Genomic DNA, 12,984 nt, shown 5'->3' with positions numbered 1-12,984 from the left:
GACAATGATGATGACATGACCACGACACTTCATTGACTAACATTCTGTAATTCTAAAACACAGCATTCTCAAGATCACGTAGCAGTCTCTAAATGTATCAAGAAGTTGGAGACTCATAAATGCTGTTTGCAGTCGGTCATTGAGTAAAGTGAATGAAAGAGTCGCTGAAGTCTGGAATGATTTTTTTTTTTTGTTCTTTCTGCTGTCAGGTACTACGGATGCACGTGCCACAACTATCCATACGGCTGTTGCCAAGACAAGCACACTCCGGCTGGCGGTCCCAACTTTGAAGGGTGCATCTGCTCTCGTCTGCTCTACGGTTGTTGCCCTGACGATGTCACTCCTGCTGAGGGCCCCGACATGGCGGGCTGTCCGTGCCAGATCACAGAGTTTGGTTGCTGCCTCGACAGGCGCACTCCTGCCCGCGGACCCAACCTGGCCGGGTGTGGCTGTGAGACCATGCCCTACGGCTGCTGCCCTGACCAAGTGAGTGAACCAGGCACTTCTCATTGCGTGTCCACTTGTGACAGGCTTGATGAATGCATATCTGATTGGGTGGTGTGTTAGCAAAGAAGCTGCAGTCCTTGGCCATGGTAGTGTGCTCAGTGGCATTGCAGGATCTGTACACCTTGCGTGACCTGTACGTCTGGGCCATGGGTTCATGATGAATTGGCCGTAAAGTTGTCTTCAGCCTAACGCACAAAACGCAACGTAATGTGCAATGTCTTTCAAATTACAAAGACTACGTCACATGCATCTGGAGTTCACTTCTGACAATGCAGTGGAAGTGTCAGGTCAAAGGATGCATTTTTTCAGCAGAATGTGTTGTGGCGTAGACAGATAGAAAGGACAGAACAACCGCTACACTATCAACCACTGGTTTACTTCCAAAAAAAAAAAGGCAAAATGCGTGAGAACAACCAATAAAAGCGACGCAGACTAAAACCTTTGAGCCCAAACCAACTAGCCCAAATCGTCACCCTTACTGTTTCAAGTCAAACTAGCTGGTACATAATGCAAAGCAAGGACAGGAATAGAGTGTGAGAGACAGTACAGCCATTGTGTTGTCTGTCGGCACTGTCACGTTGGGTGTCTGGGGAGGGTGCTCTACCCTTTGCCTTCATTAAGGGTTTTGGAGTACCAGAAGTATCACAGATGACACAGCAGCTTCCATGGCAGTCTACAGGAAGTTGTTGCATGCCTTCTTGTGTAAGAGAAAACCTGCAGGCTGACCAGGATGACTGTTGGTTAGCCTGGAATTTGAACACACATGCAACAGCATGCTTCTGGAAAATTTGAAGACTGTACTTGCAGGCAACTTGCCTGTGGCTGCTGCTGTTATAAGAGAGATATTGTAAAAGTGCTGTGGCATTCAGAGCTGAGGATTTGTAAGACATTTTGCAAATGAGCAATATCTGTTGGGCTACGTATAGTTATTATGTGAAGGTACAAAGTGAAAGCTACTTCTCGGTAATGGAGAAATTGAAATGGTCATGTGTGACACCTCGATGCGCTATTGTGGACAAATAAAACAAGAATGCGAAAATACATAATGCCTGTTATGAACAATAACTTGAGAGTGGGAGTGGCCGAAGATAGTCAAGACCTGAAGCTAAGCATCGCAACAAAATAATGGTTACAGGGGAATCTCATTGATACGATTCTGCATAATATGCTTTTTGGGATAATACGTTTTTTGTTCTTTTCCCAGCCAATGTTTTACAGGAGCAATGTATTTCAGATAAAACGACTTTCAGATGATACATTTTATTTTCCGGTTCCCGTGAAGATTGTATCAACGAGATTCCACTTACATCACACTAAATGGTGAAAGATAAAAGCGTAAACAACAACAATGCATTCTGTAACTCATATGATCACTTGCCCACTGTAGTGCATGCAGTAAAATGCTCACAGCAGCCTTCAATAATCCAGGCTAAGCTTATACTTTGCATTAGGAGTGTCCTCTCTCTTATACTGTTGAAGTATTGCATTAGAACCAGCAAACATTTTAGTGTTTTGCTCCCATTTCTTTGCTGTGACTCGGAGTGTTTTGGGTCAATAAAGAAGTGAGAATTAAGGCTGGCACAAGTCTTCCCTCCGGTATCCCATACACCCAAGCAAACGTCTTAGCTTTGTTTATGGTATTGCTATCTTTCTTTTCGTAGTTTTGTTGTCATGTGCAAGTACTCAGTGTGTGTTGATGGTCTTGCCCTCTGATCTTAGCGAACACCGGCCCGTGGACCTGGCTTTGGTGGCTGTCCCTGCACGGCGATGCCGTATGGCTGCTGCCCCGACCAGCACACTGCTGCCCAAGGACCGGATGGCAGAGGCTGCGAGTGCGAGAGGCTGCTCTATGGGTGCGTTTTGTCTCTCATGTCAGGAAGGCAGAAGCACTAGCTCGGTTCACGTCTTTCATGGCCAAACAATGGATGTAGAAAGGAAAAGGCACACGTTGATGCTTGCCAGCAACTGTACCCCTATTTTATACAAAGCAGTAGTGATGAAATGGGATGGATGCTTACAAAGGGGAAAAATTAGTATTTGAAGAAACAAAAGAAAGAAGCCTGACGCTGCATCAACAACATGAAAGTCACAATGGCTGTTAACAAGGCACCTGCGTGTAGAGGCCGAAATTTCAAGTTCTTAATAATTTTTTTCACCTTGTGTCCTGTTTGAAAGCTCTGTTTCTTTCTTCTTCCATCCAAGAGACCAATTTCACCTGGTTCAGAGTGCATGTGCAATGGCCCTGCACGTGCCAAGATGACAATAGCCTCACCGCTTTTGCTGTACTTGGTTTCAGGGCAACATTGAGGGTAATGCTGAGGACAATGACATTGCGAGTTTTTCCAGTGAAAGTTAAGGGGAATTTGGGGTGTGACTCCTATTGTAAAACTCATTTATTCTCACCTCCCTGCATTTTTATCTCGAGTGCTAAGCAGGCTTGCCATGGTACAAAAACATGTTTCTTACCATAGTTGCCCTTCAGCCCGCTAAGAATTAGTACTACTACTAGTACCAGCATGTTTGCAGCAGTGGTGGTACATAGTGAAACTCGTCGTGAAATTAGTTTATTAAAGCTGCTCAATGTTCAAGCCATGTACCCTGTGTAAGTGTTCTTTGTGTGACGCCCTGCTCCCAAAAATTTGCCACAAACTGTATTGGTGTTCCATGTTGCTCGCAGAGTTTCTTTCTATGTCACCAACCGTAAAAGCTTTCAAAACACCATGTTCGAGAAAAAAAAAAAGAAAGAAACTTCATCACTGCTCATGAAGCTGCCTCTGAATCAAGACGTGCAGTTGATGCTTCTCTGCAAAATGGCTTCACTTCTCATCAAAATTCGAGCTGGATGGTTAAGTAGCAACCAAATTTACACACTCTTTTGTGAATTATGTGCCCTAAATACTGTTGCAGTGGGCTCTGCATTACATGTCTGTTTCTATATCACAGGTATTCTTTCTCATTCCATATCACATGAGAGCCAGCTGACTTAACTAGCACACACCGTGTACATTGCACAGGCCATCCAAACACCTTGACCCTGTAATGAGCATGCACCATTACATTCCTGCAGCCATTTTTTTCCCGAACCACCCAAGACTGGAATGACCTTCCCAGACAACCTGCACTGACAAGTGATCCAGCAGGTTTCAGATCTGCTGTGCAGTGCTATTATGACTCATCCTTGTAACATTGTTATCATTGGTTTCGTTTTTCACATGCTCCACGGACCTCTCATGTAATGTCTGGTGGTGGGACCCTTGAGACATGAATGAATGAATGAATGAATCAGTCAGTCAGTCAGTCAATCAATCAATCAATCAATCAATCGTGTGGTGTGTGCTTTGCCCAGCTGCTGCCCTGATCATCGCACACCGGCCACAGGCCCTAGCCTCACTGGCTGTACGTGCCACCATTACCCTTACGGATGCTGCCCTGACGGTCAAACTCCTGCTCGAGGTCCTGAATACGATGGCTGCACCTGTGCCATGACTGCCTACGGCTGCTGCCCCGACGGGGTCACTGCCGCCGCGGGGCGCAATTTTGAAGGTTGCCAAGAAAAACACCCGGTCGTCCCTGCCAGGAACGTCAGCGCCAGTAAGCCCTGTCTCGATTGTACCAGGCCTGTTGATTAGATGACGCACCATACAGCAATGCTGGCCTGTACGCATGAAACATATAGACCTTGTGCACTAGCAACTGTTTCCCATACCAACTGTCATACTGCTTCATCATCATCAGCCTATATTTATGTTCCCTGCAGGACGAAGGCCTCTCTACCCTCCGATCTCCAGTTATCCATGTCTTGCGCTAGCTGATTCCAACTTGCACCTGCAAATTTCTTAACTTCATCACCTCACCTAGTTTTCTGCCATCCTCGATGGCACTTCCCTTCTCTTGGTATCCATTCTGTCAACTCTAATAGTCCATGGGTTATCTACCCTACGCATTACGTGGCCTGCCCAGCTCAATTTTTTTCTCTTTATGTCAACTAGAATATCGGCTATCCCCGTTTGCTCTCTGATCCACACTGCTCTCTTCCTGTCTCTTGATGTTAGGCCTAACATTCTTCGTTCACTGCTCTTTGTGCGGTCCTTAACTTGTTCTCGAGCTTCTTTGTTAGCCTCCAAGTTACTGCTTCATATCAACTGTTTAATGCCAACTGTCTTATACCAACTAGCCCCCATTGAAGCACTGTATTGCACCTGGCCAGGGCTTGTAAAGTTGCACCTCATTATAAGGAAGTTGCACCCGACATGAAAATACCTGCAATATATATGAAATATTTGTTATAAGTATATGTTGTTTAACACTGATATCAGCGAGAAACATTTTGGATTTGCTTATATAAATCCTATAATTGGTTATATCCATGTTCATGGCATTGTTGTTCGACTGTACTGGTGCTCCTCAAAAGCGTAGCGCTTGACCTTACATATTTAAGTACGCCATGAACATGATGCATGGAAGACAGAAGAATGCATCACACATAGCATGCATGGCACATTCCTTCTTTTCTGCTCCATCTGTTATGTTCGTGCTCTAGTCAAAGGTGCAACTGTGCCAACTCGCACAACCTTCCACATTTGGGATCAACACTGTGGTTGAACAAGGGATGTCGCTGGATGTTGCCAGTGTTTCAACAAGGGATGTCACTAGTGTTTTGACAAGATAGCTTGTCATCGTCAGGTCAACAACTACAGCGACAGTGTTAGTCCCTTCAACTCCATCTTCTTGCGCGTTTTGTGCTGTTTGGATTGCTACAGTTGCATGTTTGACCGACTGAGACATAGACAGGCTCAATTTGTTCATATGGATTATGTGCTGTAAGGATCTCACAGGGCTTCAAGTCCATTAAGATGGAAGTGTTTAAACTCTTCTGAAGTTTCTCATTGAGTTTTAGGCAGTATGGTGAAGCTTACCGCTATAGGGAAGTGATTAAGTGGATTGGACTAAAGAGCCAGTGGGAATGTGATGGATTTCATGGTGCGAACCTTTATTGTCACCTTCTCTGTCTCTATTTGCCTGCCTGTTTCTTAAGTGATAGAGTGCAACTGTGGGTTGATTGAGCGAATACAATTTAAATGTCACTCTGGTCACATTCATGCCGAGGGAATCACTTGCATATCTCAAGTTTTCTATATTTAAAAATTTTCTAATGCCTTAGCTAGATCGCCTACCAGTACTTCTTGTGCTTCTGCATTGATTTTTAAGAGAGCGGAGGCACTTCTGAACAATCATTGGTGTTCTTTTTTTCTGCATTGCTTCTTTGTGAAGAACAACCCACGTAAGTATACATGCTTGAATTTTCTGACGTAGCCTTTCACAATATTTTTTGAGGTCACAGTACTTTTTGCTATGCACCACATGAAGGGACAGTTTGTGCGTCTACTGAAGAAGTGAGACACTTATCATGCCTGCAGTCTGTCGTTAATTTTTTTCCTTCTTCCTGTGAAATACAGTAAACTACTACTGCTGCTTGTAGTACTAGTACTACTATACTGCAACGTATAATAATACTCTTTAGTGTTCCTTTAAATCTTTTTACAGCTTCGCTTTTCAATCTGAAATTGAAGGCTGATGTGTGGGGGTCACCCAGGGAGGCCCTGCACGATATTACTGTCAAACCTTGATATAACGAAGTTGTACTTGCGTCGAAAAACTTCGTTATATTGAGAATTTCGTTATCTCGAGGTTCCGTTAATTTAATAGAACTAAGATGGGGAAATAAAAATAGTTCGTTACATCGCGAATTTCGTTAAACCAAGGTTCATTATACCGAGGTTTGACTGTAGTCAATTTCTGTGGCTCAGAGGTTGACGGCGAGGAAATGTTATTTTATTTGCAAACTGCGAAAGCTGTTGCAGCTGGGTACGTACGTGTTTGTCAGCAGTACCAATCACAAACGCTCTGCGATTTTCATGTACACTCGGCTCAGATACCGAAATTTCACGCAATTCTTTCAGGTGTGTGCGGCCTACCCGAAGAGCGTGGCCCCTGTCACAACTATACAGTCTACTGGTTCTTCAGCATCGCCGACGGTCGCTGCAACCGCTTCTGGTATGGTGGCTGCGAGGGAAACGAAAACCGGTTCATTTCCGAGGAAGAGTGCAAGGACACCTGCGTCAAACCTGAAGGACCTGGTGAGGAAACGAGTCAAGGCACACTTGAGGTCAAGTGGAATGCAATTACTGTAGTTAATTGGTGTAATGCCCGCCCTCATGTAAGGCTAGCATCTTCATTCTGGAGCGAAATAAGTTTGAAAAAAAAAAGTTTCACTAAACATCACACGCATACCCGTGTTCTGGTAATTTCCGCAAGCTGCTACTAGATGGCACTAGTGACTTTCCTGCCAATGATGGCATCATCGTCATCGTCATGATCATTATCACCATCGTGTCCTGTCGTATTATGCAGCATAGATCCAGCATGCTTCGACAGTGTCATCTGTGCTGCGGCTCGTTTAGTTGCATGGTGCTTTCGGGTGCATGAGAGGACATTGCTGCAAAAAGTGTACGTGTGGATATTGTACACATGACATGCAGTTTTCTTCGAGATCATCATCAGGAGCTTCAAGGTGATAGGAATCTCAAACAGTATGGGCAGCGCAAAGGGCAACCAGCTTTAAGAAGGCGCCAATGGGGCCAGCTTGTCAAACAACGAAGGCAGCACAAGGCACAAGGACGATTGATTAAATCTCTTCATAGTTGTAACAACAGTGGTTACGTTATTCTGCATAGCAGTCAGAGCGCAGTTTGAGGCTTCAGTAAATAGCCATAGGCGTGCCTTCTCTAAGGCTCGCATCCGTATAAAATCTGAAAAAAAAAAGGCGCTGGCCTAATATGATGAATAAATACGGTATCCCTATGGATGCTCTTAGGCAGTTGCAAGCTTTGGTGTCTTGATAAGCAAAATTTCATAAACAGGGTATCTCCACATGTTCGCGTTGTCTCACAGAAGATGACCGATCTCACGCTCGCGACACCGTTCGAACTGGGGGTCATGGACAAAGAGCAGGGAAAGAGTGAATAAGTCAGATTGGCAGAGTGTCGTAGTGAAAGTGTATTTATGTTTATTACAGAATACGACCACCCTTCAAGTAATAATTGTTATCTCGGGTAGAAAGGGTAAAACGGGCAGGATTACGGGAGGCATGGGAACTAAAACTGCATCACCACGCCCGTTTCCACGAGAAACTTGAGAAGCGAGTCCAGCTCAGCTTGCTGCGCTGAGGGGTCTACAGCTTCGATGCACCCATTCATTGAACGTCGTCGGGCGGCCATCTTGTGTTGGTCACACAATGTGTGTGGGGAAGCGGACTTGCAGAATTTTGCACATAATCTAAGTTGCTGTAGTTTCGTCACATCATAGTTTTGCAGTAGTTTCGTCGCATCACCCCTTTGATTTAGTCATGCTATGACAAAAATATGCATTCCATGTTTTATTTCAAAGTGTGGCATGCATTGTGCCATTATGCTTCATGCTTATCATTAGAAGACCAGGATGATGCTGGCACTTGCATACACGTTTCTTTTTTTGCGGCACTCGCGACTGCATTCTTGACCTACGACTGACTAGTACATAGTATAGTGTGACATCGACTTTGACTCATTGTGGGTGGGTCTCTGAATCTCATTGCAGATGCCTGCTTGCTTCCAAAGGTGGTTGGTTCATGCGACGGCGAGTACCAGCATTGGTACTTCGACACAATCACTCGATCCTGCGAATCGTTCATGTACGGAGGTTGCTTCGGAAACAACAACCGCTTCGCCAGCAAAGATCTCTGCGAGCAGACCTGCCTGCACCAGGAGAAGCTGGGCAAGTGTTTTCGATGTGCACACATCAAACTTACTCTTCCTACTTCCTCTCTAAATGTGTAGTGTGATGTACGTCGATCACTGCTAGTTGACAGATGAATCAGCGAGGATATTGGGAAAACTTGTGTGCACATTTGCCCAAGCTGCAAGGTGTTGTCTGCAGTAGCTAGGAAAACTCTAATTATTAAACAATTAATTTGCACGTCTTGCACCAACCTCACGCAGAGGCCGTGGAAGGAACTGGGTCAGTATAACAGTCTACATTACCTGTTCACATAGATCATCATCATCAGCTATTTTTATGTCCACTGCAGAACAAAGGTCTCTCCCAGTGACCTCGACTTACCCCTGTCTTGCGTTAGCTGATTCCAACTTAGGCCTGCAAATTTACTAATTTCATTGCCTCGCCTAATCTTCTGCTGCCCTCGACTACGCTTCCCTTCTCTTGGCATTTTTTCTGTAACTCTAATAGTCCCCCGGTTATCTGTCCCATGCATTACATGGCCCAGCTCCGTTATTTCTCTTAATGTCAACTAGAATATTGGCTATGCCCGTTTGCTCCCTGATCCACACTGCTCTCTTCATGTCTCTTAATGTTACAGCTAAAATGTTGTTTTGTTCCATTGCTTTTTGTGCAGTCCTTAATTTGTTCTCAAGCTTCTTTGTTAACCTCCAAGTTTCTGCCCCATATGCTAGCCCCAGTAGAATGCAATGATTGTGCTTCTCTTTTCAATGACAGTGGTAATATAGATAGTTCATAGTAAATGGAGATCACACAGATTAGAAAAGAAGAAAAAAGATGGGACAATGAGAACAAGGGAATGAAACATTGAGTCTACAATAACATCGCAACATGTTGTTAATGGCAAAAACCTGTACCGCTACCAGACACTGTAGAAGGCGCGACTATCTTTCAATAAACACAACCCGTCAAGAGTGCAAGAAACTGAAGTACGTACTTAGGCATAATACTGCAATTGCAATAATGGAATTGTAAACATGCATGCATAATGAAACAAGAAAAAGCAAAACTTAAGTGAACACGAAAATAAGGAGCCTAGACATGGCTAGGCAAGTTGCAGGGAAATGTTTTAAAAGAGGGTCCATGGAGGGGCTATCCACAGTCTTGCAGGGAAGCGAGCTTGACCATGTGATCCCCAGCTAAAATAAAGGCTGCATTGCTCAGTACCTATGAAGTTGACCTTTTATTGGTGCCAGTTTTGAACAAGGGGACATTAAAGAAAACACAGACACCTTTTTTATCACATGCTGGAGCAATCGAGGCTTCATACCACTGTGGTTACTGGGTCAACAGTGTAGAGGAAAGCAAAGGGCTTTGTGTTGGCACTCCGTTAGAGTGTTAGACTTGTCAACTTTTGCTTGTTTTTTTTCAGACCCGTGTGAGCAGTCGGCAGCACCTGGACCATGCAGGGGTTCGTATGCGCGGTTCTACTACGACCGGCAGGACAACCAGTGCAAGCAGTTCACGTATGGTGGTTGCCAGGGCAATGCAAACAACTTTGCCACGGAGGAGGAGTGCTCGGAACGATGCGTCAGGCTTAGCGCACAGGGTGAGTCCAAAAAATGTTATGAACACATTGGTCTGCCAAGCTGGTGCAGTGAGTTCCCACTCACTGCCGGTCTAGCAAAATTTTCAACTTTACGCAATTTGCTGCACCCTTCAACCTACAAGACAGTGCCTGGCTGATCACCATTTTTCATTTTCCTGGAGAAGTTTTCCGTTGAATTCAATTTCATTCATTTCCTTTTTCAAGACAATGCCGTTAAGATCAGCCCACAGAAACTTCAACGCCTTCATATGCCGCTGGGAAGCCTGTTATTCAGGCTGTAAATGAAAAGGACAAAGTGAATTACGTTAAAAAATAATTCATGTGACTTGCACATTTGAATGTCAGAAACTTTGTGACATGCCTGCAAAATTCCAATAATAGGTTCTCACATTTTGCTGCTGAGCAGAATGTCACAAGTTTGATTCCTGGCCATGGCATTTTGATTGGGGTGAAATGTAAAAATGCTCTTGCATTTAGGTTTAAGTGTGCATTAAAGAACCCCAGGCAGTTAAAATTAATCAGGAAGCTTCCACTCAAAGCCCCTCTGTTGCTTTGGGACACTAAATTCCAGTTGTCAGTGAGTCAGTCAGTCGGGTCGATCAGTCGCCGGTCAGTCAGTCGGTCAAGAGGCACCAAAGACTGAAGTCCTTGGTGCCTTTAACAAAGACTGGAAAATTTTTCTTGGCAGAGGTTGCCAAAGCACCGTGTGAAGCGCCGTGCATTTATCCATGAACAGGTTTGCTGAACTGTTGCGTGGACTTGTGGTACCGGTAACATGTGGACTTGTAGTACTGGTAACTCGTGGTAACCAATGGTAGTGTACTTGACTGGATTACAGCTTTGTGGTATTATGGCTTTTCTTTAAATTTGAGCAGAAATCTGCATCCTGGCCAAGGAAGAAGGCCGCTGCCTGTCGGAGGACCGCAAGTGGTACTACGACTACGTGGAAGAACGCTGCAAGGAGTTTGTCTACACGGGTTGCCAGGGCAACCGCAACCGCTTCAACACGCGGGACCAGTGCGAGCGCATGTGCAACTCTACAAGAGTCGCTGGTGAGTCCCACCTGGCCTGCTTCCTTGGCAGCTTGTTGTTAAGGTTGTGCGGCGTAACACTTGCGTATCTTGAAAATAACGTTCAGAAACTGACTTTTACGCTTAGAGAATTTCCGCAGATAGAATTCAGCAGCAGACTAAAAGGGAATATAAGTACACATACTATCTAAAAAATATGCAGGTAGAATTCATGCTAGGCTGCTTTAATGACTGATTACATACTAACCGCATGCTTTTGCAATGACTGTGTTAGATTTTAAAAAAATGTTTGATTTGAATTCACATCATTTATGCTAACCGAGCTTCATAGCAGTGGCAGATATCAAAATTTGTGTGATGATTGCCAGTCGGAATATTAGTTAACAAAACGTCGCTAATGTTTTCATTAACACCTTAACTGCCATGACATATTTTGAAAAAAATGTAGAAGTGCAGAATTTTTTTAGAAATGCGTATTTTGCTCCAATCTTTTCCTAAATATTATGATACCAGGAATGCCTATCATTTACTGGTGTTGCTGAAATTATTTATTTGTCAGAATTACGAGAGTCTGCAAATATACACATGTGTAAAAATTGTGAAAAGTTCATGGCGAGTTAACTTGTCATCGGCACCTGAGGACGCTTGTTGCAATAATAAAGTAAGCATTTGTGGAGTTAATAACTTGTGGGGCGTGGTGTTATAGCAGAATTGAAGTCAGTAAGTAATCAAAACACAACTTTTGTTTAGAAACTTTGTGCCTAGCGCAACTTTAGGAATACTATACAGCAGGGGTTCTCAGGTACGTTCATCCCAGGGAACCCTGCTAAGCTCCATAAAGTGCCAAGGAACCCCCCCCCCCCCCCCCCCCCGATTTAACCGAATTATCGAGGGTATCAAGAAAACAAACAAATGCTGCACGACGTCAACACGCTTTTATTTACTCAATGAATCGTCAAATCTTGTTTCTATTTAGCACAAGACCGGTGCGGAAGCTGAAATTCTCTTCATCTCATGACTGATTAGCGCTAGCAGCGGCGAAGGCCTCGCGACATCCTTCGCGGCGCGCGTTTTCATCTGAGACGCGCTTTGCACCAACGGGCGTACATCCCGATTATTTTCTCGCCACTCAGCTGCTCGCCAACAAATTGTCCGTCCATCGCGATGTAGCCGGTGCTTTTTATCTTTGACAGCTTTGCACTGAGTAAAAGCGAAACTACTGCTTGCCGCTTTTCTTAGCAACCGCTGTCGACGAAACCGCGGCCGCTATCGATGCGATCATGGACGGCGATCTTGCGGTTCAGAAGGCAGACGGCTGACGCACGCACCAAGTCAAAACGAAACTACCTTTCGCTGCAAGAAGTGCGGACGAAACTGCGGTCGCTATCGACGCTGCCATGGGAGGCGACTACGCAGTTGTGAAGGCACGCAGCCGACGCGCGCATCGAGTGAAAACGAAACTACTATTTGCCGCAACCGCTGCGGACGAAACTGCGGTGGTTATCGACGCGATCAGAGATAGCGACTACGCACTTACGGAGGCACGCGGCTAGCCGCCAACGCGGTGTTACGCGCGGCGATAAACGCAAGAATAAAGGCTTTAAAGGCACAATTAGGCACGAAGCGCTTCGGCGTTGCTGTCAGTCACGTGCCGCGTACGATTGCCGCTGAGGACCACGGCGATGCGGACTGCGCCGCTTCGTTTCGGTTGGACGCTACGCCGTTCTTGCTCTTCTGCGGCGCGCATTTGCGGTGCTCCGCATTTTTTCTTTTTTTCCCCCTTCAACGTATAGGTCAGTGCGCACGCTATCGGCACCTACCCTATCTACAAATAGGAGAAAGGCGCATGGTGGTAAGTTACGGCCTCCGAGATTCAAGTGCGAAAGCTTAGGCGCGCTGCCCGTACTCAGAGGTTGGGTGGCTACAAGCTGCTTGCGTATTTATTGCGCAGTTCGCGCGTTGCTGTTACGCACTGTGATGTGCTTTTTGACACTCAGGCATGGGTAATGGAGGTTCTTTAGATCAAGCGCACCTCGTGTTCGCCGTTTTAAACACTTGTCGGGA

The 12,984-nt window shown here is 45.2% G+C and overlaps 1 protein-coding gene across 1 annotated transcript in view; it reads left to right on the top strand.

Moving 5' to 3' along the window:
• The window catches only part of LOC119435833 (papilin), a 105,025-nt gene that overhangs the window by 52,909 nt on the left and 39,132 nt on the right, over positions 1 to 12,984 (top strand). The window contains exons 21-27 of the mRNA XM_037702539.2: positions 210 to 486; positions 2,227 to 2,360; positions 3,854 to 4,098; positions 6,468 to 6,644; positions 8,143 to 8,319; positions 9,713 to 9,889; positions 10,765 to 10,941. Coding sequence (XP_037558467.1) covers positions 210 to 486; positions 2,227 to 2,360; positions 3,854 to 4,098; positions 6,468 to 6,644; positions 8,143 to 8,319; positions 9,713 to 9,889; positions 10,765 to 10,941 — 1,364 coding nt within the window. The remainder of the gene's footprint in view (positions 1 to 209; positions 487 to 2,226; positions 2,361 to 3,853; positions 4,099 to 6,467; positions 6,645 to 8,142; positions 8,320 to 9,712; positions 9,890 to 10,764; positions 10,942 to 12,984) is intronic.

This window comes from Dermacentor silvarum, unplaced genomic scaffold (genome assembly GCF_013339745.2).
Source record: "Dermacentor silvarum isolate Dsil-2018 unplaced genomic scaffold, BIME_Dsil_1.4 Seq941, whole genome shotgun sequence".
Taxonomy (NCBI): Eukaryota; Metazoa; Arthropoda; class Arachnida; order Ixodida; family Ixodidae; genus Dermacentor; species Dermacentor silvarum.
The sequence above is the reverse complement of the archived record's forward strand: the minus strand, read 5'-3'. Positions and strand labels throughout refer to the sequence as shown.